The sequence below is a fragment of the Erithacus rubecula genome (genome assembly GCF_903797595.1).
Source record: "Erithacus rubecula genome assembly, chromosome: 6".
NCBI lineage: Eukaryota > Metazoa > Chordata > Aves > Passeriformes > Muscicapidae > Erithacus > Erithacus rubecula.
In genome coordinates, this window is record NC_136688.1 from 23,524,382 (window position 1) to 23,547,787 (window position 23,406).

At 36.4% G+C, this 23,406-nt stretch overlaps 1 protein-coding gene across 16 annotated transcripts in view; it reads left to right on the plus strand.

Moving 5' to 3' along the window:
- Positions 1–23,406, plus strand: part of PHF21A (PHD finger protein 21A) — a 125,395-nt gene that overhangs the window by 14,844 nt on the left and 87,145 nt on the right. For 9 of the 16 annotated variants that reach the window (XM_079308520.1, XM_079308513.1, XM_079308524.1 and 6 more), the window contains 2 exons: positions 16,362–16,406; positions 20,178–20,313. In XM_079308520.1, the coding sequence (XP_079164646.1) occupies positions 20,260–20,313 (54 nt within the window). In that variant the 5' untranslated portion in view covers positions 16,362–16,406; positions 20,178–20,259. Of the gene's footprint in view, positions 1–16,361; positions 16,407–20,177; positions 20,314–21,318; positions 21,441–23,406 lie in introns of those variants that run through there. The other 7 variants (XM_079308516.1, XM_079308522.1, XM_079308517.1 and 4 more) reach the window with 2 other exon arrangements.

Consider the following 23,406-nt stretch of genomic DNA (forward strand, 5'->3'; position numbering starts at 1 on the left):
AGCCTTCATCATCACTAGGACCAATAGCTTGGAATTGCAGGCAAATGTGCATAAATCTAGAGATATCTGTACGGTTGCTCCTCCATCTCCATGCAATCTAATGTGTGAAAATGAAGGAAGAGGAATCAAAATGTATTTTGAAATATATGGGAATCAACAGTTTTTCTTTGTAGTTGAAGAAGTGTCAGTAGATATGAGGGAAGAGCAGAAACTCACCTTGAACTTGAGAGGACAGCCAGAGGATAAGCATTTCTTTTTTCTTGGGAGCAAAAAATGTGAATGAGATTCAAGAAGAACGGTTTGGAGCTCTTCTATACTTTATCTACACTAGAAATTACTCTCAATGAGACATGGAGCACTTGAGAAGAAAACTTTCCAAGTTATGTATCAGGAGGACAAATTATGCGTGTCTGATAGATTTATTGATGGGATGGAGAAGAGAGAAATGTTGTCCCATGGATGATCAACAGAAGTACTGGAGCATGAATAAACTCAGTACACACGTGATTATATCTTGTGTTTCTCTCAGGGATACCAACAAATTCAACCTGAAACATTGAGCCTATGTCAGCTCATGGAGTGAGAAAACATCTAGTAAATCAAAAGTTTCAACTACAAACAAGAGTGCCAATTTCTTTGAATTGTTAGTTTGTAGTGCTATTTGTTGCTAGTGTAGTTTACACAAATGTTCTCTAGGATGATAAGGGCATTGTGTTGCTGTTTTCTTTCAGCAAGACCAATTTCAATGCTATTACTGGTCTAGATGATACCTTCCTCTGCAAAACAAAATGAAAGAACCCCAAACCAACCTCTATGATTCCATAAGGAGAAGATTATTTAAATAACAAAATTATAATAGTCCCTATGTGAAATGAAGGGAAAAAAATAACATAGCCAGAAATTCTTATTTTCTTGTCTTTTTATGTGGCTTAAGGGATTTCTCATGTAAACTGGATCTTTCTCATATAAACTGGATTGTGGTCAGCTTTTTCAACAGTGTAGATGAGCAATAATCTCATTGAGGCAATATCTCTGAGTTCATGAAACTGCTCATAAAGCTGCTTCTGTTTTTTTGCATGTTTTTATCCTTGATACTTGCTTGTTCCTGGTAAAGATGATAAGCTTATTGGGTATGTTCATATTCATCTTATTGCCTAAAGCAATACTGAAAGGTTTTATAAACTGGACACTTGCTTTGTTTTCCAGACCTGTTATAATTCTGGGCTTTAGAAAATGAAACTTCTCTGTTTCCCACTGATTGAGACCTGCTTGTTTATCCTACATGGCTTTCAGTTTGGCTATCTTCAAAAGCTCATCTGTCAGAAGAGAAGGAAGCTGACAGTGATGAGAAAGCAGACATTCACCAAATTGTTTAGGCAGTGCTTTCTAGCAGGATTAGCAATTCTTCTAGTAAAATTCTGTTCGATGTTTGTCCTGGGCCTCAGCTTGAGTTTATGCATTTTCGGTGACAGTAGTACTTTTTCACCTAGACTTCCTTATTAAAACAGAGAGCATCCTGCACTCTTCCAGGGTCAGGCAGGACCTGAAACAAAGTCAGTTTTGTTGGAGGGGAGTCAGACATTAATTTACATGTTCCTTTTGAATCCATTGGTTTAGGAGATCTTCCCTCTGGTCAGCTGGGAGGATGCCAAATCGTTGCCAGTCTTAAATGGGTCTTGGCAGTTTTTGCAGAAAGCATCTATTGCTTATGTTTAGTGCTGCTTTCCAGCTTTCTAAGTCTTTCTCAGTCAGGAGAGACTGCCTGAGTTTTCTTAGGTTGACACTCTGATTGGCGAGGGGCTCGGAGGAGAATTTTTCATCAGTCTGGTGGATTATATAAAACCAAAAAAACTCTATAGCCCTCAATATTTGCCCATGGCTTTATTTCAGTGTTGCATTATATTACACAAACCAGTTTAATTTCTGCTTCAGAAGTTGATATTTCTGCTTTTAACATTATGTGCTTGAATTATAGCCTGGTTTATTTACCATAAAACCAATCTCCAAAACAAACCAAGACATGTACCAGTATGGCTGCTCAATGTGATTAAACCTAGGAACTAACATACTCTGCTGGACCAAACACCCATCTAATCCAGCATCTTGCCTTTATCAGTGTCTAGCAGCAGCAGCTGACTGAACAGTGTAGGAAATGGGTGCATTCTGTCAGCTGCTGAAATATTAACAGTAGGTTTCTGACAGTTGTTTAGCTGCTGTCTGAGATGGGAGCTGCATTTGGGCTATTGCACTGTGAATAGCAACATCAAACTATTTATAGGTGAATTTGCTGCCTTTTTGAACTATTTTATAAATATCTGTGGCTTTCATAGTGTTGCACAGCAGCAAATTTCATGCAGTTTACCTGCATTTTCTCTGTGTGTGATAGGTTGGTGCAAGAAAAAAATAGTTTCATTTGTTTTAAACGTACTCTCTTGTTTTCATTCTGTTCTGTACTGTTTCTATTTCTCCCTTTTTTGAGGTGGAGCATACATATGTGCAGCATGTATCACAGCAGAATGTACCCTATTTTTTCTTCATTCTGTTTCTAATACCTTCTGAGACTTTTCTCAGACTTCTTGCTTTTGAGAGTTAAACAGTTTTCTTGCAGTAATCTTGAAATCTTTTTTGTAAGTAGTCATGCCTAGTTTCAATTCATTGTGGTGTATTTATAGCTAGATTATTTTTTCCTCTGAGTATATTATTTTGCACTTCTTGACCTGGGACAACAAAATGACAAATGTAAACCAGTCATTTGGTATTATCAGATCCCCTGTAACTCTCTGAAGTTTGCTTTAATTACAACTATCTGAAATGATGGAAAGCATCACAATGTGTGCAATCTTCCTTTTTGCCAGATAAGTTAAAAGTATGTTCACAGACTTAACCCTGATCCTTGTTGTGGTAACTTCCCTGCTCTTTCACTGTTCAGTGTTTTCTTTCTTTTTATTTCCTTTATTACTTTTGTGTAGGTACACTCATGGCTTTTACTATAAGGTGGTGTGAGGTATACAAATGGGTTTGCTTCCTTTCGTTTTTATTGCAATATGGTGTATGAACCTTTTGGTATTTGAGATGTAGGTCTTCCAGCATCTCTTTTCATTTGCTTTGAAGTTGGATGTCCAAAAGCTTAATTTCATTAAGATTGCAATCTATTATATGAATACTTGGCAGAAAGTGTGCCTTGGAAATGTGGGGTCTAGTTGTTGTGTTTATTTTTTTTCTTTTCTTTTCTTTTTTTTTTTTTTTTTTTTTCTTTGTGTGTGTGTGGTTTTGTTTTCTAAGTTTTGGGTTTTTTGTTTAAATGGCCAGTGCTTTGTAATCTTAGTATCATGAATTATGTCACCTTCAAAGGGTGATATAATTCATTCCTCCCTCCATAATTTGTTCCTACATCCTGCCTCATCCCAGTATCTTTTCTTCAGTTCTTTTCTCTTCCAGTTTGTGGAAGTCTTTGTCTTGCATTTTTAACCAAGTCTGTGGTGTTTTTACTAAGGCCAGCTGTGAGTTTATTTTAATAGATACCAAGAATCCACTGCTCATCTTATTTTGTTATTGTGGTAGAATTTTATTTTTTAATTTGATACTCTGGTTTGAAACTCAAAACTTCTCACTCACCTAGCATTGATATCAATGAGTTTTAAGGCAATTTGACTGTCAGGCAAATGACAGGTGTTAACTTTCATAGGTTTACTCCTTGTCTAACTAGAGTATCTTAATTTTATTATATGGGAAGTTAGTATTAACAGGTTAAACTGTGGGAACAGACACTTCTCAGAGAATGCATACTGCTTAAAAGTAATGTTTCATTTAAATATTATGCTTCTATATATATGAATGTATCTGTCCTTTGCTGCTCTAAGTATTGATTAGATGTTAAATAATTAAACTCACAGCAGTGTGTGAGTGTTCTTTCCTGTATCTGGGGGGTAGGAGGAAGGGCCACAACAGACACTTCTGTCCAGAAGACTGCTAGCCTGCAGGACAAGGAGACTAATGTGTCATGTAGGAACATGCAGATGTGACATCCAGACTGTAACTTGACAGAAGATATTCACATGAACTAGTTTAGAACTTGGCAACACATGGCAGTGCTGATTTACCTGCTGTAGGAATTGCATCCTTTACTTGAGCATTGCTCAGTGTGCATGGACTATCCAAGTTTTCAGATATCTAGGAGATTTATGTTATTATAGGGGAAATCAATCCTTCAACTTCTTGCTGTTTGTAATTGCCTTTGGTAATTTGAATTATAATTTTACATGATTGTATTCAGAAGCTCTTTAGCACTTTGTACTCTTGTGTGGGTGCATGCTTGTGATGCTTTGCAAGTTGTAGAAAAAAAATGTTTTTTTAGTAGGTTAGTATTAAACTGTTGAGGAATTTGAACACTCTCTAGTGTACTGTGTGACTGCAGCAGAACTTAATAACCACAAAAAGTTCAATTCATAAAAATTGCTCTTACCTTGAATGCTTGAGTAAGAACTTTGATGCAGATTTTTGTAAAGTAAGACTGACAGTTTTTGATGTTCATGAATGAGAAGACTGAATAATGTGTTTTGGTTTTGTAGCTCATGAAGTTAAGCAGCTGAAACTTGCTTTGTTTGTTGGTCACTAATTGGACAAAGCATTGTTTCGTGTGTTAGTAAACAGACAGTTCTAAAAACATACAAAGCCAGGAAATTAATACTTGCATTGTTATAATTCAGGTATCATTATTTTGTATTTGGAAGCTGAAACTCTTAGTGATTTGACAGAGGCAAGTCAAATGAACTAGTTCAGAAATTGGCAACACATGTTACTGTTGATCCCAAGTTCCTTTGATCTGACAGTAAACAACCATTCCTGTCCTTTTCAGAAAAAAAAGTATTTTTTACCATTCTGCCCTCTTCCAGGACTGGAGCCTGTAGTGTGTGTGAAAAGATGATGTACAAACCTCTTCCCCCACAGAATTTGTGCTAGATGTTATGTTCTTGGTAATGCAACTTGAGAAAATAGAAAGGGCTGAAATAATTGAAATTCTTACTGTTTCTCCAATAGATTATTTGAAAATATGCCATTTAGTACAGGTTAAAATGACAAGAGGGACTCTCTCTGGGAGTGACTTCTGAAACATTAAATACTTCTGGTTTTAGAATTCTTTAAAATTATCATGTTTAGTTTCAGAAACTTAAATACCTTCTGTCTGGAGCAAGCATGTATGTTGGTTTTTTTTTTTTTGTTTGTTTGTTTGTTTTTTTGTAGCAGAGGGGACTCAGAGTGTGGAGAGTGGAATCCTTCTTTTCTTCTAAGGCAGGTGTTTTTTTAAAGACAAGAGACTGAAACAAAATTTGTAATTTAGTTGAGGTATATTGTGTAGAATAGAGAGAAGGAAACAGCTGCTAAGATCAGAAAACAAATTTGTAATGGAGAATAGAAAACAGGTCTTTCCAAGGTGTGTGTGTGTATAAACTTGTTCTCACTTGTCTGTCTTTTTTGTGTAGGTTGTTGTCTAATAGTTCATTAGGACTCTGTCATAAATGTTTTCTGAAGTGTTGTCAGGGTTTCCATTGCAATGAGCTAGTTAAAGCACTGTTTAAATAATAATATATATATGTTAAAAAATTGTATATATTCTGGAAAACTGAAAATTGTACTTTTGCCCAGAAAAATCTTTTCTTTTGGAATTGAGTTGAACTGTTCCCTGGAAGGAACAAACTGGTGATTGTTTTTGGCTTTTGTCTTGATGTTTTTTTGAGTGTGGAATTGCACTTTTGAAGAAAAAAATACAATCAATGTTTGTCTCCACTATTCAGGTAAAGTTTGCATCTCTATACTTACCTTTAAGTCTTCATGAATTTTAAAGGGATTTTTTGTGTGTGTTTATGTATTGCTTTATTTAATGCAGTATTCTGATGCATGTTTGACCTCCAGAAGGTTACCCAGTTTTGTTTGGCTTGGTAAAGATGAGTTTTGGGATGTCATCTATACTTCAGTTGATGCCATTGTGTTTCCCCAGTAGTTTTGTGTCAGTCTCATGAGGCTGTGTTGCATTGAGTAGTTCACCTGAGTGTCATCCAGGGTAAAACTATGAGTTTATGGGTTTTATCTCACCATTGTTCCATCTTGCCTGAATGAATGAGTTCGTGACTTACAGAGACAAAACTCTTTGTCCTGAACATGAGTGATTCAAAGCTATATGGTAGATTAGAAATCCTAAGAGCAGGAAAATGTTGCATTAGGTAAAGTAAATGGCTCAAAGGAGTTGTCAGAATAGAACTACCCTAGCAGAAGAATCAAATTCTCCGTAAAAGAACTTCTGAGATACTTGGGCCACAGCTTAGTTACACCTTCATTTAATAGTTTTGTATGAAAATAAACAGGGAAAGAAGGAACTGGTGTTGAAAGAGAGAAATGTGTGAATATTCAGCATTGTTGGACTTGTGTATCTGTTGGGAGAAAGGAAAAATCCAAATATTCACAGTGCTCAGCAGGAAGCGGGGAAGAGGAGATTTTCTCCCTCTTAGAGGTGTGCTGTGAAAACAGTGATGCAGCCTGGCAGGCCAAGTCCTGTTGCATTCAAGGAACAAAAAACAACAGCCAACAATGGCTCAGAAGCTGCAGGGGAGCTGGTGTAGTAAAGAAGGAAAAAGATTAGGGCTGAATCTTGCACAGTAAATTGTGATGCCATCGTCTTTTTAAATACAGTCATTACAGCTGAAGGAAGCAGAGAGAAAAAGCTGATGCTGGAACAATCTGGTAGTTAAATGTAAAGGAAATGGGGAGAAGGGGTGGACTCCTGCTCATCTGCAGCAGCACTGCACACAGCGCTACCTGATTTAGGCCTAGCGAGCGTGCGTTGGAGGCCTGGGGAAGGCAGAGAGCTCCGCCAGCGTGTTTTGTCAGTGTGACGTACTTGGGAGTGTGTACAGCCTGCATGCTGAACGCCACTGGCTGCCTTTGACTTCGCTCCTCACAGTTCTGAGAATGTAATGAAATCCCTTCTCACTCACGCTTTTATTTTGGGATGGAGGGGGAGAGAAAGGCGCTTTCAATATTCTGGTATGTTCAGAGTTTGAAACGAGCATGTTTTACCTAATTCTGTTTACTGCCTTTTTATTTAGGCTATGTGTGAAACACATTGATAGCTTTATATGCTCTATCATAATTTATCAGTACACAAAACTAGAAACTCCTGGAAACCTTATTGATCCTTATCTAATTAATCTCTACATAGGGAATACAGTACTTGTTGGAGGGTCTTAAGATGGTCTTTTTTCTTTTATTTTTCTTTCTTTGCTGATCTCTCTGCTCAACATGGCTTAATGAAATAATAGCTGGTGAAATTGAAGTAAGTTTGGTAAAAAATGAATCAAATGCAAATATAGAATGAGAACGTTTTTTACTAAATGCAAGCAGGCTGTACTTAGAATAGATGTTGTAGTCAAAAGGAGAGGAAAATGTGATACCTGTCTGGTAGCAGCAGAGGGTCCCAGCCACCTTTTCAGAGTTCAAAGCACCCGACAGAATCAACAGAAGTCTGAGACTGTTTTATGTAGAACTTTGTGAAATTAGATTGCCAGTATTTGCCCTGGAAAAAAAAAATCACTTTTAGCAAGTGAGAAGCATTACCTTTTTCATCTTGTTCATAAAATCTGAAGACAGATTAAGAAACAAATCATTGTTCTTTTGATACTTTTTTCATGTGAACATCTGTTCACCAACAAATCATTTTCCTATTGTCTTTTGGCAATAATTTTGAAGCCTAACATATTAGAGCAAGTGATCTATAGTGTTGTAAAGGCAAGAATTTATGTATGATTTTTCATTTTGAGCCGTGTCGCTTCCTGTTAAAATGGAAGCTCTATATAAGATGAAACAAACTCCTATATTCTTATAAGTATTTTTTAAGTATCATAAAGTACAGAATACAAGAATGTATATTATCAGCTAATTTTCAAGTTTATGCTACTGTACCTTATAAACATTAATTATTTTTAATGCACGTTATAAAATAATTAAATGGAAGAATCCAATTTGTTGTAAGAATTATGACGAACTAAGTGTGGGCCAGTATCTGTTGAACTGTACTGACATGAAGTTGACCATAGCCAAGTCAGCATAGGTTGGCTTAATCTTAGTATTTAAAGAATGCCTGTGCCTTAATGAGGTTGCACAGAAAATAATAGTGATTTGTATTCTGTCTGAGTAACAAGCAGAACAAAAAGAAATCAAGACTGCCAAACTCAGATGCATCTTTTTCCCCTAGATGTCGTGTAGGTATTCCAGTTTCAAAATTAAAGGGATGTTCAAATGTAACTCTGTCACTGAAAATGTGACTCACAAGCCAAGTTTCTGACCACGTGGGGAAAGTGAAAGGTCACTTCTTGATGATTGTTTTAATTGAAAAGAATCAGCAAAGTCCTCAGTGCTGTACCCAGTATAGCACACTGGAACTTACTGATTGCTGAAGGAAGGATGGTCTCCCTGCTGCTGCCAGCACAGTGTTTGTACTGCTTAAGCTTGTTCATGATGTTCCCCTGACCAATCTGTGAACCACTTCAACTTTTTGTGGAGTGTGACTCCCCCTTGCCCACCATTCCTCCTGGAAGAAATGGGGGCTGCTGGAGGTAGGACCTCACAGCTGGCAGAGGGACTGAAGGAGCGTGCCTTGGTCAGCTAGATTAGCTGACTTAGAGAGTGTTACTTAGCCTGCAGGCTAAATAATAAGAAAGAAACTGAAGGTAGAACTATAAACTTTGACCTTAACTAGGCTTAGGTCTCTTGATAGTCTAAACCTTCCTTCTGCAGGCTTGGCAAACTTTTTCATTTTGATTTCATGGACACATTTAGACAAGAGTTTTACTGAAAGTACACCATCCGATTTTGAAAGAATTTTATAAATACGGAACTATAAAAGATTACCTGTTATTTTAAGGTACCTTGCCATATAATCACTAATCACAATACACCTGCATTTTTAATGTTTGTGTGTTTTTACATATGTACCTGGTTTTTGTCTGATATTTGTGGAACAGTAACACCAGTAGAAGCTTGTGTAGCTTATTTCCCTAAATCTGTCACTGAAAATCTCACTGCTGCTCCTTGTGATTCTCAGCCAGTGATATTTTAAACAGAAAGCCCTTGTGATTCCAGGGCTTGTCTTTTTTTTCTTCATTGCAAATGCCTGTTAAATTTCCTTGTTCAACAAATTATCACATTTTGCTTTTTTATTTCTTAATTTTAAAATGCATTGTGGAATTGTGTTTGTTTCCTGTCTGTTACATACAAGTTACCCTTCATCAAAATGCATTTAACACAGATTTATTCACTTAACCAACACTTCCTTTAAGTAGTTTTCACTATACTTCGTAGGCATGGAAATGCTGGATAGGTAATATTTATAAGGTAGAAGGAAATACAGGGTCTCTTAATTGGAGCCCTGCTGTTCTGAAATCTCTTAGAGGGGAAAAAAAAAAAAAAAAAAAAAAGTCCAGACTCTTGGGATTCTGTATAAATGTAATATGAAGTCTTCTGTAATGCAGAATGATCTTCTAGAATATGTGTGCTCACTTTAAATAAATTAGTTCATGCATTCATGTTGGATAGTCATTTAAAAATATATAATATTTCAACTTAGTTCTCTCAGTTGTTTAGTCACAATATTTTGCTTTTCATTAAAACGCTAGATGTAAGAAAACTTTGATTTGCAGTCACTCTGTGCTAACACGAAACTGAAAGCTTGCCTTGCTTGCTTGTGTTTTGTTCTTGCACTTTCACTGTTTCCTTTCTAAATTCTGGAAAAATGCTTTGAGTCATATATACTCCATTTCCCCTGCTTTCCCTCTCCGAGAGCAGAATCTCTTCCTTCCATCTCAGCTGAGGGGATGTGTGTGTCGTTTGTCGAGTTTTCTTCCTTATGTTTAGTTTTTTCTCTTTTAACTTTTTTTTTTTTTTTTTTTTTTTTTTTTTCTTCACTTGTTTGGCATTTCCCCCTGCTGGCCGACTGCGGTAACAGCACCTCTTTCCCCGTAGAAATGGGAAGCCAAGGCTGTCCTTGAGTGTCACGTCTGTGTTGTTGAGGCGTTGGCTGCACTTCTTTTTTTTTTTTTTTTGTGTCCTCTGAACGTCTCTAGCAGATAGATAAAATTCAAAGAATAGTCCGTACAAGCAGGACGTGCACATACCTGAGGTTCTCTGCAGTTGCACTTCCAGTGATAGTCAGAGGCACCTCTAGTTTTGCATTTCATGCCTGTAGTCTCACAGCACTACCCAGATCATCTCCTTTTGTACTCTGGACCTCTTCCCAAAACTCTTAAGGCACTTCTGCCTCACTAATGTATCGTTCCCACAAGCCAGTTCTTTCCAATATAAAGTGGGTTGCTTGGAGGGGAAAAAAGGTTTGGCACTCAATGAGAAATTTCTTCTCATGTTTAAAAGGATAAAACTAGAAATCAGAGATCCCTCCTTTCTTAATGGAATTTCAGAGGAAAAAATTTGACAAGTATTGGGGTAGAGTTTTCTTAATTTTTCTTGTTCCTTGCATCTTTATCTTGAAATAAATTATTAGGATTTATGGTGTGTGTTCTTTCTAGAGTCTTCTCTCCTCCTCTCGACTCCATTTCGTCCCCTTTTTCCCAAGCAGTCTTTTGTCTCTGAAGTATGAAAGGAAGGCAGGAACTTCTCAGGGACTGGAATGAGAAATTTGCAACACAGGTTAAGAACAGTATAGGTTAATAAACTGATTTTGCTAGACATACTATTAAAAAACCAAACAAAACCATAAACCACAAATATTCAAATAACTTCCCTTTGCATTTCATATAAATTTTCAGACCGAACAGTGGGCTATTACAGCTAGGAGGAGACAGCTCCTTCCATTTTCTGTTGACCTGCCATCTTATTTTCCTTCCCAGTGGTACATATACTTTGCAAATACTTGAAAACAATTCATTACAATTTTAAGATTTAGCAGATTAACTGACATGTTTTTGAAGTTAAATTGTTGAACAATGTCTTTTTAAAATATCCCAAACAACCCATGTTTCCAACAACTTTATGGAATGAATATCAAATAATGCAGCAAAAAATTTTTAGAAATAAATGCCAAACTCTGCCTTCTGCCGATTTATACCTTCACATCATGTAAATATTTTAATTTTCCAAAAGATTCTTCAGCTCCCTACTTCAAATACGAAACTTTGCTGTTGCCCTCTTAGTAAAACAGAAACTTAGGCACCTAATTAGTACGGAGGGTTCTATTGGTGTGTGTTTAGCTAAACAGTGTTTCTAAAAAGTAGTTCACTGAAATAAAAGTCCAGGTCTTACAAGTTTTTTTACATGAACAGAAATTTAGCCACACTGCATATAAGATTATTTTGTGTTTACCTTGAACCTGGTGAATAGTAACTCACTGAGCAAAGTGATATTTACTGGTTCTGCAATACTAGAACTACTGAATGCAACTGTGGTGTAAAATGTCCCTGTACACTGGTGTCTGGGTGCAAAAATGAGAATTTTATTATTATTGGTAATTTTATGAATTGTTAGGTTATATGGGGAACCTTTGATACCAAGTCAGAAAGAACATCTGCCAGGCTTACTAATGGTCATAGGTTAGAGGGGCTTCTCTGATTCAAGAAGTAGGAGAAATAGGTTAAGCCTGTGCAAAGAAGAGGGGCTTATGCATGGGTAAAGAGTGTAGAGCAACATATCTCGGATCTGCTCTAGTGACAGAGGTGATTTTGAGATTTAAAAACATGTTTGTGCTGATTTTCTACTAGGCCAAATGTAGTTTATCACTTTGCCAGAGAGTATGATTTCATACTCCATACCACCCCCAAGATGCTAGGAAAGACTGTGTTCAGGAAAAGTTACTATTGCCCAATGGAGGTGTAGTCATAGGACAAGAGCTAAGAGGGTGATTGTCAACTGTTTACATGTGTTTGGTGCCATGGTTAGTTTTGGTTGATATTTTAAGGATCAGCTTGTGAAGTGGTCTTTACACTAGAGATGGTCTTTTAAACTGTAACGAGTCTTCTAGCTCATTTTCTGTGTGTTAAATATAGTACTCTGCAAAGACAAATTATGGTGTCACACACTTTTATTTAAACTTAGTTTGATGGTTTTATAAAGTGTTTCAGGGAAGGTGAAGCAATCTGTCCCCAAGTGAAGTCAGCTTCAGGTGTCTTGAAGTCCAAAAAGCATTTGTTTTGTGGTGAATCATAGCAGCATAAGAACTTTCAGGTGGAGCTGTTGTAGTTTGAATCCTGTAAATTGTCTGTATGCATAAGCAGAAAATCCAGTCTCCTCAATCAGTTTAGGGGAGTTCATCTCTCAGTGTTTTGTGGGGATAAGGAAAGAGGAGGAGAGAGCAGTTATACAGATGGACAAGCTGGAAGGCATGGCTTGTACACTTCAGTCTCTGTTATCTTGAGCAATCCTGTTGGTCCCTTTACCACCTGCCTGGCATGTGTTACTGGGGCTGACTGGGAATTCTCCCAGCTGCAGCACAACAGGAAGATCAGATTCTGTGCACTGGCACAAAGGAGACTTGTTTTTATCACAGAAGCAGCACCACCAGTGCTGCTAGTGATGGTCATTTAAACATGAACCTCATAATAATGTAATTTGAAATTGGTTATATATTCTGTCTGGCCTGTGTTTGGTCTTAAGACTGCAGAAATCTGCCCTGTGAAGGAATATGAGTTGCTGACTTGAAAATCACAGTAAAGTATTTGCTATGGCTTGTTTTGTTAGGAGATAGCGATAGAGTGCTCTCTATATACAGGATGACATTCAAATATAGGAGGGAGAGCTGTTGCTTTGAGGAGTTCACATCCAAAAACAAAAGTCCAGAGAAAAAACTCTGAATCCCTTCTATGTGGTGTGTATTCTGTGCAGACACACACACACACAAAATTAATAATGTTTTACCCTCATATTCTAGAGCAGTTCTCTTAAACGTGAAAGAATATCAGGTTCACAATTGCCTGTCCTTTCATTTTTCTAAGTTCATTCTGTGCACGGAACAAGACCAAGATCCTTTTGGCAAAAAGTAAAATATACATAATTAAATATTGTAACATTATATGGATGTATAGAGTTCCATGGTTTGACAGTAAACATTTGCTAGTTTCAAAAGTTAAGAAAAAAGGTAAAGAAAAACTTGCTGAACATGACACTTAATTCTTTCCAGCTTTTCCAAGTTAGTCTCTGTTTAAAGTAGCATAAACATTATTGTGTAACTTGAAGGTAGTAATAAATATCTAATTGTTATAGCCAGACATCTTAATATACAGATAATTAGCATTTAAATAGTCTTAAGCCTTCAGGTGCTGTATGCTAAAATGTTTCCACTACCACATGCTCTTCTAATATCCTCAGGTGCTATCAAGCCTTAAACACAGGAGTTTTGACATCTTAGTTTTTTCATAACTGTCCCATGAAACTAGTAACTTTTCTAGTCATAAATCATATATGTATCTTGGGAAGAAGGCACTGCTCTTCATTTGACTCCCAGACTGGGGGTTTAAAAACCCCCAAAATATTGCAGAATATATTGTAATAATCTGAGAATTAACCTTGCAGTTAACCTTGACACATGTTTCTAGAGCCTTCAAAAGGCTACCTCAGTAAATTGGATAGCTGAGATTTTGTATACATTTCTGCTGTTGAAGTTTTTGTCAGAAATCCCATATAATGCTAAACTCTTCAGACTTCTGTATTGATATGATTGAGTGTGAGTTGTCTAATCTTAACTTTGTAATGTGTTTTGTAGTGAGAATGAGAGAGGTAGTGTGAGTTTCTATTTGTACTTTTGCTGTGAAGAGGAAGTAATCTCATTTCATCTACAGAGTAGACTTTATCCCTTTTTCATTAATACTATTCTGTGTTGTTACCAGTATCAACAAACACAGGAACTTGTCAAGAACCAAAATTAGAGATATAGTTGGTCATATGCTGTTCTCTACTATAAAAATGCTAAGAGCAGTTGAAGACTTAAATCTGTGTAACGTGCTTGGGGTTGCCAATATTAGGGTATTTGTTCTTCATTTCCCTGTCTCAATTCTCTATTTAAGAAAACTGGCCTGTATCAGGCACAAGTTTTTCTGTGGCTCTCATTAGTGCACTGCTTATGAAGAAATGAGTTTTTTATTTGTTGTAGGACTTAGATGTTAAGTTTAAAAAGCCATGCAAATCAAAAGTTCAGAATGACAAGAAATTCAATTGATACTTCATTTTTTGTGCTTGTCCTTCCTACTAAACGAGGCAGGGATGTTAGTAAAAATAGTACACCTGTGTGATGTCAGAATTTTGTGTTGCCAGAGATTTGACATTCAAAGGTTAACCTGTTCTAAACACTTAGAAAAAGCCTGTAGTAAATTATGTACAGAAGAGGATGCAAATATATTTCGACTCCCTATATAAGTCCTCTCTAAGTGACTTCTCCAAGGCAACACAGTGGTTCACTTGGATAGTCACGATTAAACTCCTTGTGTTCTAAACTTTGTCCTTGGGAGCACCTGGCTTCTGAGTCTGGGGTTGCAGCAAGATTAAATGCAATCTGAAGGTTTTTAACTGTGCAGCTTTTTTCTGCACAGTTCCATCTTGATGGTCCTGCTATGGAGGCGAGTCTCTACGTGGGGGGAAAATAGGAAGGAAGGAACAGTTGCTGTTATTTTTAAGTGACAGCTTTCTTGTCAGGTTGTGTGTACTTGTGCTACAAGTAAATTGATATTTTTCTTTTTTTAAATAAAGAGCGTGCTTATTTATTCTAAGACTGCATTTGCAGATGTGTAATACTGACTGTTTTGTTTAGCTTTCCAAAGGCAGTAATCTAGAGCAGTGAGATTTTTTTTAATTATTATTATTTTATTAATAGCGTGGACAGAGTTGTAGTTGCTTGTTGAAGAGGGCACTTAGTACTTGCATGGTGAAAGGGCTTCCTCTGTAGGTTTCTGGACCTATTAAGTGACTGACTGATCGTGAGAGGTGGGGGTGACAAGTGGCATTTTAATACCAAAAAGAAACACTAGAGTCTATTGGAGAATAATACCTGTTTCTTCAGCACCCTCAAAAATGACATATTTAAAATTCTGTAGCATCCAGAGCGAGTGTACTTACTTCGAATACAACCTCAAAACAGTCCATACTTCCTAGTTCATAACCTGTCATGCTAGCAGCTGGATGTTATGTAAACTAACCTGAAATTGCACTAAAATTAGGCATCATCTGTAATATTCTGTGGTTCAAAATGCACAATAAAATTTGAGACTAGGAGACTGGCAATGCTGTCACTGCCAGCAGTAGGCTTCCTGTTCCCTTTTCTGTTCTCAGTGGTCATCAGCACCCAGTTCTGCTGGTTAGTAAATGGAAAACCTCCACTTGTGCTGGTCTCCAGGGAGTGAGAGATGATTGTGACTTTCTACTGCTGTTACCTTTCTATGAGACTGGGGCTTAAACTACAGCCCCTTGATGACTTACGTGTGGATAGAAACATCTGCAAAGATCTTGTTAGATGTGAAGTTAAAGCTTCAAATGTGCTAATATTCTAGTATTTTACTAGAAAACTGAGAGTATTTTGGAGCCTATTTTTTAGCATCAGACAAAGCAATTGAGCAAACGAGTTATCATTTATATTGTAACTATCTTTTTGGAGCTCTGACTCATGAGTTTGTTATGATTCATGTGGTGATTTCAGAAGGTATTACCTTGCTGTGCTGCACAATGTTCTACCCATGACCCAGGCAGTGTAATGGGCAGTGCTCCTTCTTGGCCTCCACACTTCGTGTCTCACTGTATTGGCTTATACTGCTGTTTGTTTCAGTCCCCAGCAGTACTCTGGGGTCTGAGCTCTGGTGACTGTGCTGACCAGTCACCTGCTCTACCTCTTTTTGGTGTTGGTGTAACCTCTAGCAGAGATGATGGGCAAGTGTCTAGGGTGGGTGGCCTCGTCACATTTAGCTGTGGCAACTGACAGAGCTTACGATATAGATCTTACTAAATGTAACGGAGAGACTTTTACTCTGTGCGAGGGTGACATTGACCTTGCACAGAGGTAGAAAAATTTGTACCTCTGATTGTTTCTCCCCCTAGTGACAGTAATAGTTCATATTTTATTCCAGATTAAAATGGTACATCTCCTTAGTTTTCCCTGCCTCTTCAAACAGATTTTCTTTTAAAGTGGTGTTTTATAGTTAACTTCAGCATTAAAAAAAAGTTAAAATTCCCCTGAAGAAAAACCAACCAAAAACCCCTTTCTAAAATCCTAGCCCTTCCCTCTCCAACTTTTCAAATATTTGATTTTTTTTTTTTTTTCAAACTCTAGTTTAAATATTTGTAATTATCTTTTTTTTTTTTCTGTTGTTGTTTTTCTTTTGTAGGAGGGGGTAGAGAGCTGAAAGGGATAACTTACTCAAAACTGGGAAGTACTTCTTCCCAAGGGTAAAATGGCTTACCTAAGAATAGATGATATGAAGAGCTGGCATCCATTCCTGGAAAAGTTTGATGGTTACTGAAACTGAAATTCTATCTATTCTTATATTCAGGAATTAAATCTTAAAAAGTAAATGTTGTTGATAGAAGCCCCAGTTTTATAAATAAAATCTCTGTAAGGCTGAGATTTGGGCCCAAGGGTCTAGAAGGATAATGGGCATTTAAATTCATCTACTCAAAAATAATAATATTAAGTTGGGGTTTTTTTTCCTGTGTAATGTAAAAACCAAATTTATTTGAAGGGTTTTTTGGCTCAGAAAGACTTGTCTCTAAAATTCTGAGTTATTCTGAGTCCTTCCATACACACAGAAGGCATTCATGGCTTTGTGTGTGTCCTACCTTTGTTTATATAAATATATATCCCTTGTCAGCTGCGTTTCTGGTGTAGCTTCCAAAATAGCCATTGTTGAAATAGTACTGTGGTATTTTAGAGGTTCTCATATAGATTGTATTTAGTTGAGGTAACAGAAGTGTGAATGCACTTATGTGATTATTGTAGAGTTAAAGGTTTCATTCAGTCTTTGAATATTTAAATAGTCTATATGCAGTGCATTGGGGCACTTACCTGAGAATGAAATTACAAGTCTTGGAGCAACCACTTAAGAAATAAGTGATTATTGGTAATAAATGAATGCCAGCAAGAAATTGAATGGAGGACTGCTGCCTCTGATAGTTGAAATCCATCCAAAAATGCCTAATTTACCTCTTGCTCAGTGTTCTTCCTGGCTGAGACTTGGAAGTATGTCTGGATGTACAAGAGGTGCATGTACTCCTGAATCCTGTGCCTTCCTTTTGGGAATCACCAGTTCTGGCATTGAGCAAGACATTTGCTTATCTTCCTTCAAAAAAAAGAGATAAAGAATTTTTGCAGGCCAAGCCTTCCATGCGGTTTCAGACATCTACAAGCTTTTTATTTTATTTTAGAAATAATTCCACTGCCATGAGAGTAAAGTGGAAAATGCACCATATTCTATGATTAATTCAGAGATGGTTTTATGCCTCTTTGAATGTGGTATTATAGGTAGTTTATAATGCTACTGAACTTAAGTTTTTAAGTCTTCCCTTTAAGTTCAGTCTAAAAGAATAAAAGTTCAAAAATACTGGAAGTCTTTGCACTAGCATACTATATAGCCATGTATGTAGTTTTTTGCCTCCTCTCAAAGGAAGTATGAGCAATATTTAACCAGATGCCCTGACAGATATTTATAGACATTATTCAATGTTAACCGGAAAAAAGCAATTTTGGTTTTGCTGGATGTAAGGAATGATTGGGGTTTTTTTGGGTTTTATTTTTGGTTCTTTTTTTTTTTGTATTTTTTTTAACAGTATTGGTTGTTAAGCACTGGATGTGTGTATAGGGTACTTCGGGGGAATTCTAGACAGGGATAACTGAATAGTTTTTCCTGCTTGGGAAGGGAAGCTGCAAGTGTGTGTTCTAGAAGGAAACAATTGTATGTATTTCATGTTCAGAATTTGACAACTTCACCAAACTTTTAAATCAAATATATTTTTTTCCTGTTTATACCCCTATAAACATAGCTAGGCTGAGCAGCTACTTTTTTTCTGCAAGGCAGTGTCACTTTTTTCTTGAACCTCTTAAAAACTAATTTTGAGAAATCTTGCTAGCTATTCAGGGCATAAATGCAATTAGCTTGGATTAGTTTCTATGAACCATCAATACTACAATTTCTATGTCGAATTAAATTGTGCATTAATAGAAGTTGCTCAATCATTATGTGTTCTTTTACAGAAATACCGTGTCATATTTGCTATGAGCATGTATTGGACTTTACAGTTACATATATTTAAGTGATGGATATTTTTTATGTTCTCAGTTGAGATAACTGTTTTGCTATTCTGCACTCGACTTTGAGCTTAGCATGTAGCTACAGAGCAATGCTAACTATTCACCGTGTGTGCCTTCTGATTTTTTTGAAGACACACTGAGAAAGAAACTGACCATATCTGCCTGTCTTTACCCTGAAACTGAATTTCCAAGGGTCAGGAAGACTTCTAGCCTCTGCAATGGGATCCAGTTTTTATTAACCAGTCTCCCACGTGGTTTTCTGAAGCATGACTTCTTTTGAAACTGCAGTGGTAGGGACTTGAAGCATTCTATAATTGTTCTTGTCAGTGAGTGAAAGTAATAATCCGTGATTCTGTTTTCTCATTACTGTTTGTGGTAATAGGACAGGGAACTATATGTAATTTCCATGTATCCCTTGATACAGATTACAATTTTGTAGAGACTAGTGCTGCAAAGGCAGCTGTTTTCACTCATCTGTGTCACATGTGGGAGAGGGCCTTGCAGAAGGTCATTTCATGTGTTGGCTAGAAAGTTTGATCAGGCCTTGGTTATTTAAATGAGTAACTTAAAGCTAACAGCAGACAACACGGACAAAGAGTTTAAATATAACGCTTTTTAACCCCCCTTTATAGTCTTCTCTTTTTGTAATATAATTCTGTTTGAAAAGATAAATGATAAATAAACAAAGCAAAACAAAACACACTTCCAACATTTTTATTTTCAGGAGTTCACAAATTTGTCCACTACTTCAGTTTACTGAAGTGAGACAACATTAAAATAAAATTCTTTAACTTATGGGAATTACTCTCTTTTTACAGCCTGTATGTCTAATCAAAGCTGTCAGGATCCTTTTGAAAACATTGTAGTCTCATTAGGAAGGCCTCCGAGTTGGCAACAACACCTGTGCAATGATTGTGAGCAATTTTCAAATAGTAAAAAAATAGGAACTATTTTAACACTGCAGCAGTTCCTTAATTGTGGTATTTGAATGGAAGTGACTGGAAAAATTGCTACATAATGTTTTCCAGTGACTTTCATGTATATGTATTCATGGATGTTATTACAGAGGTTCCACCATGATTTGTGCATATGAGAATCCTGTTTCAGAAGCTGGTAGTTTTAACATATTTCTGAAAAAAAAAAATCTCTTTTCCAGCATTAAGGGCTTTTAAAAGTATGTTTGGTGATGCTTTTCTGTGTCAGAGATTGGGGATATTAATTTGTTTGTAGTACAAGTGAAGATGCTAAACTTTATACTCATCATCTACAAGTAGATTTCCAAGATTAGAAAGATCATAAAATTAATCTTTTTTAAATGTCTTGTGCTGCTTAATATCACTCTTCTGTTGCTTCAGAACAGATTTCAACTGAAATTACTAACTTGGCACAAACTTTAGGCAATGAGTTATTAATATATTAATGTTCTTGTGTTAAATAACATGCACGCTGTCCCACCTAAAAATGCCTCTATAGTATCATGGAAGTGTGTTAATGCAATACATTCAATTTAACTATTTATTGTGGTTGTAGAATTTTGTTCTCCAGAATAAGTTTTCATCTACACAGATTTTTAAAACATTCTCGGTAGTTAAATTTGCTAATTTAATATGCAGTTGCAATAGGATATTGGTAGGAAATAGCTGCCTGCAAACTAAGATAAGGGATAAGTATGTCAACTTTGGGATATGTGGGAAGTAACAAATTTGGCTAAATGACTCCAAGGCAGGCATTTTGTAGAGCCTGCAGATTTCTTGTGTTCAAAAGACTGACTGTATTTAGGCTAGAAAGCTGCATTTGAATATAGTTCACTGTTGAATTCCTGTTGTGCTCTAATCTCCTTTTTTCAAATTGACTCTTCTCCTTCACTAACCAGAACAAAACCTTTATTTTTCTGTAGGATTGGTGTTAAAGAGGAAAACAGAAACTAAAGGCACTGGAATCAGCGAAGACACTTCTAGAGAAAGTGGAGAAGGTAGAGAATGGAGCTGCAGACTCTACAGGAGGCTCTGAAAGTGGAAATTCAGGTTCACCAGGTAATTTATATACTTCCTTGCTTTAAAGCAAAAGCAGCATTAGTACTGCTGACAGTATTACTACTAACAGGAGCATTAAGCAATGGCACTACAGCTATAGTAATAATTGTTTTATGAGCTTGAAACTACTTCAGAATTTTATACTCGTCATTTTGACCTGACCACCTGTTGTTTTTTAGCAAATGTGAAAAATCTACATATCAAGCTGTGGGTGGAAGTTTTTTATTTTTTATTTTTTTAGTATTTTGTAGCAGTAATAAAAGCATTCTGAAAACCATGTTCAGCTTCAGTCTGGGAGGTTTTTCTAATGTTCTGAAGCCAACTTTAGTATTTACTTGGCAATGGAGAAATATGGTGGAGGAACTTAGAAGTGAAATGTATATAGTGCTACATAGTTTAATCTGGTACTTCTCTTCTGGAATATCTTTTACTTTAGTAGCCTCTAAAAGATATTTTTAATAACCAAAGTGTTATAGTGCTTGGGCTTTGTAAATTTTTACCTTTTGGGTCTTTTTGCTTGGTAACCTGTTCAATACTATGTGGCAGTAGGGTTGCAGATTGCCATTGTTTTACAATGTCAGTGAGGAACTATTACTACTAATGATATTAAAACCTAATTTAGTAAATATAGGAGGTCATTTGCATATTAATTATTGGAAGAAAATTTTTACAGCCATAGACACAGACTAGCTGCCAGCTTGAAATGTTAAATTTAACAACGAGACCTTTTCTAAACACAATTCTCCAAGTATTTCTGATGCTCTTCAGTAATCTGAAACTCACAACTGTTACACGGGGATAAAAGAAATATACGATAAGTAACTGATCAGTGGAGTCCATCATAGGAAATTTGGAAATTGTTTCAGAATTACTTGGTGACTTGTCTAAGATGTGATCTAGATGGCTTGTTCAGTACTTGCTGCAGTGATGCACATATTGCAAGAACTTGAATGGGTGAATTAGTAAAATCAAGCTATGTCTGCTTTAACAAAATCCAACTTGCAGCCAGGGAGGAAAACCTGAAAAAGCTAAGGATGGATTTCCAGAACTACAGATGAGTATTTTGCTGTTCTCAGTCACTCTAAGGCCTTTATATTCAAAACTTCAATGAATTTTTTGTTCTGGAGGTGAGGAAGTTCAGAAATTACCCATGGCATTTTGCTGCAGACATAAAAATATTTATGGCCATTAAGTAATTTTTTCAAGTGTTAAATACTGTAAAGCAATCAAGATGTTAGTCATGTTCGTATTTGTATGACAGTGTTTGCCCCTTGTGTGCATCTTCATTCCCCTTTATGCCCAAGTGAACCAAAAATTTTAAGACTATGAATTTTGAATAATCTTTAGCATCTGTTCATAGTGACACTGATGAACAGGGATGAAGACTGAGAAATGTCCAAAAAGACCTTTCTTTAGCAGCTTAAAGTTGGTCAGGTTTTTGACTTTCTTTGCTTTAACTTTGCCCAGTTGTTATTAAAAGTGAGCACTGCACAAAAAATCAACTTGAATTAGATTTGGTTTTAGTTGCTGAAACTAGAAGAACCATTATATCACAAGGTTGTCTTTTTTAATTCAAGATGCCGTATATTTCTACAATTAAGGCTAAGAAAAGTCTATATGTTTACAGTGGAAATTAACACTTGCAACAAAGTGTTGGGTGCTTCAGTAAAGGTTTTGTGAACTGTGCTTGTGTGGTTATTGTTTGTCAGCATGCACACTGGTAGAAATTAAACTGGTTTTGGCACAAATAAAATCTTCAAATGAAATGTTTGAACTTTCTTGTATAGCTCTGAATTTTGTAACCTAAAGAGATATAATATGTTCCTTCTTTTCACTCAGGATTTATGAAGAATTGTCTCTTGTTGTCTTTTACTTCTCTAGTATTTCTTTTTCTGAGGACACCCTAACAAAGCTTGCTAACACACACACAGTCAATGGTTTGTTGTCCTGTTGGAAGTTGTGGACAGGTGTTTGTGATGAGCATAAGGAATTCAGCTCAGCTCTGTAGCCAAACTCTCCCATTTTCCTGATGCAGTGTGTTGCCTGAGACTGCTTACATGGCTGAACAAGTGATGCTCAATATGATGTAGGTTTGTAGAATAGCTCCTTGGGTTTTGCCTCTTCTGTTTCAATTCCAGAACTCTGTCTGAAGCTTTCATAATGTTGCTTTAGCAGAGTGTATCTAAATCTGCCACTAAGAACCCAAAAAAGGTATTTAGTTGTTCAAAAAAAAGCTATTTTTTTGTGTTTCTATGATCAGAGAATCCACTATGAATGACACCTGACTAGATCACTTCTATATGAGTGTACAGCTTGAATATTCTAATGTCTTCCATGTCAAGACTATATTGCTTGTCCTGAAAAGAGGTGCATCAAGTCTAAGTTGTTTGTTCAGCTTCTGTGTTGACCTAATTAAGATAAGTTTGAAGCAATCTATCTTCATAGTTTTGATCACAAGAGGTGTTAAAAGACTTATATTTAGCTATTCTTACAGAAGGATTGAGTTTCATGGATGATTCCTCACACTGATGTGTGGAAAGAACCTAAAGCATCCTTGTCCTTCTCTTATTTCATGGCAAAAAGATAGTGGCTTTTAAAATACCTTTAATTCAGCTAATGTTCAAGAATAATTTTTTTTCCTTAGGATTCCATGACGTGGTACTGTGTGATCCAAAAATTTAACAATATTTTTTGTAGAGTTTACAGTATTGACTGTATTGTCTTATGACTGTGTCTGCAGGAGCACTTTATATAAAAACTAACAGATTTGTTGCTTGTCAAGCTCCAATGTGGCAGGAAGCACCGAGGAAAAATAAGCTAAGTGCCTTCCTGTGATGCTGAATGGCAGCATGATGAAACAATAATATTCAGTGTAGATAAATGCCAAGTGATGCACTTTGGAAAAACAGGCCCAGTTTTACATCTGCAGTAGCAAGCTGTGAACTGGCTGTTGTACAGTGGAGGGAGTTTTTGCAGTACAGAGTACTTGAGTGTTGCACGTAGTTGTAGTTTTCAACTTTGTCTCCAGATGATAGAGACAAACTAGAGAATTATGGAGGAGTGCCAAGAGTGAACAAAGCAATGGAATGATTT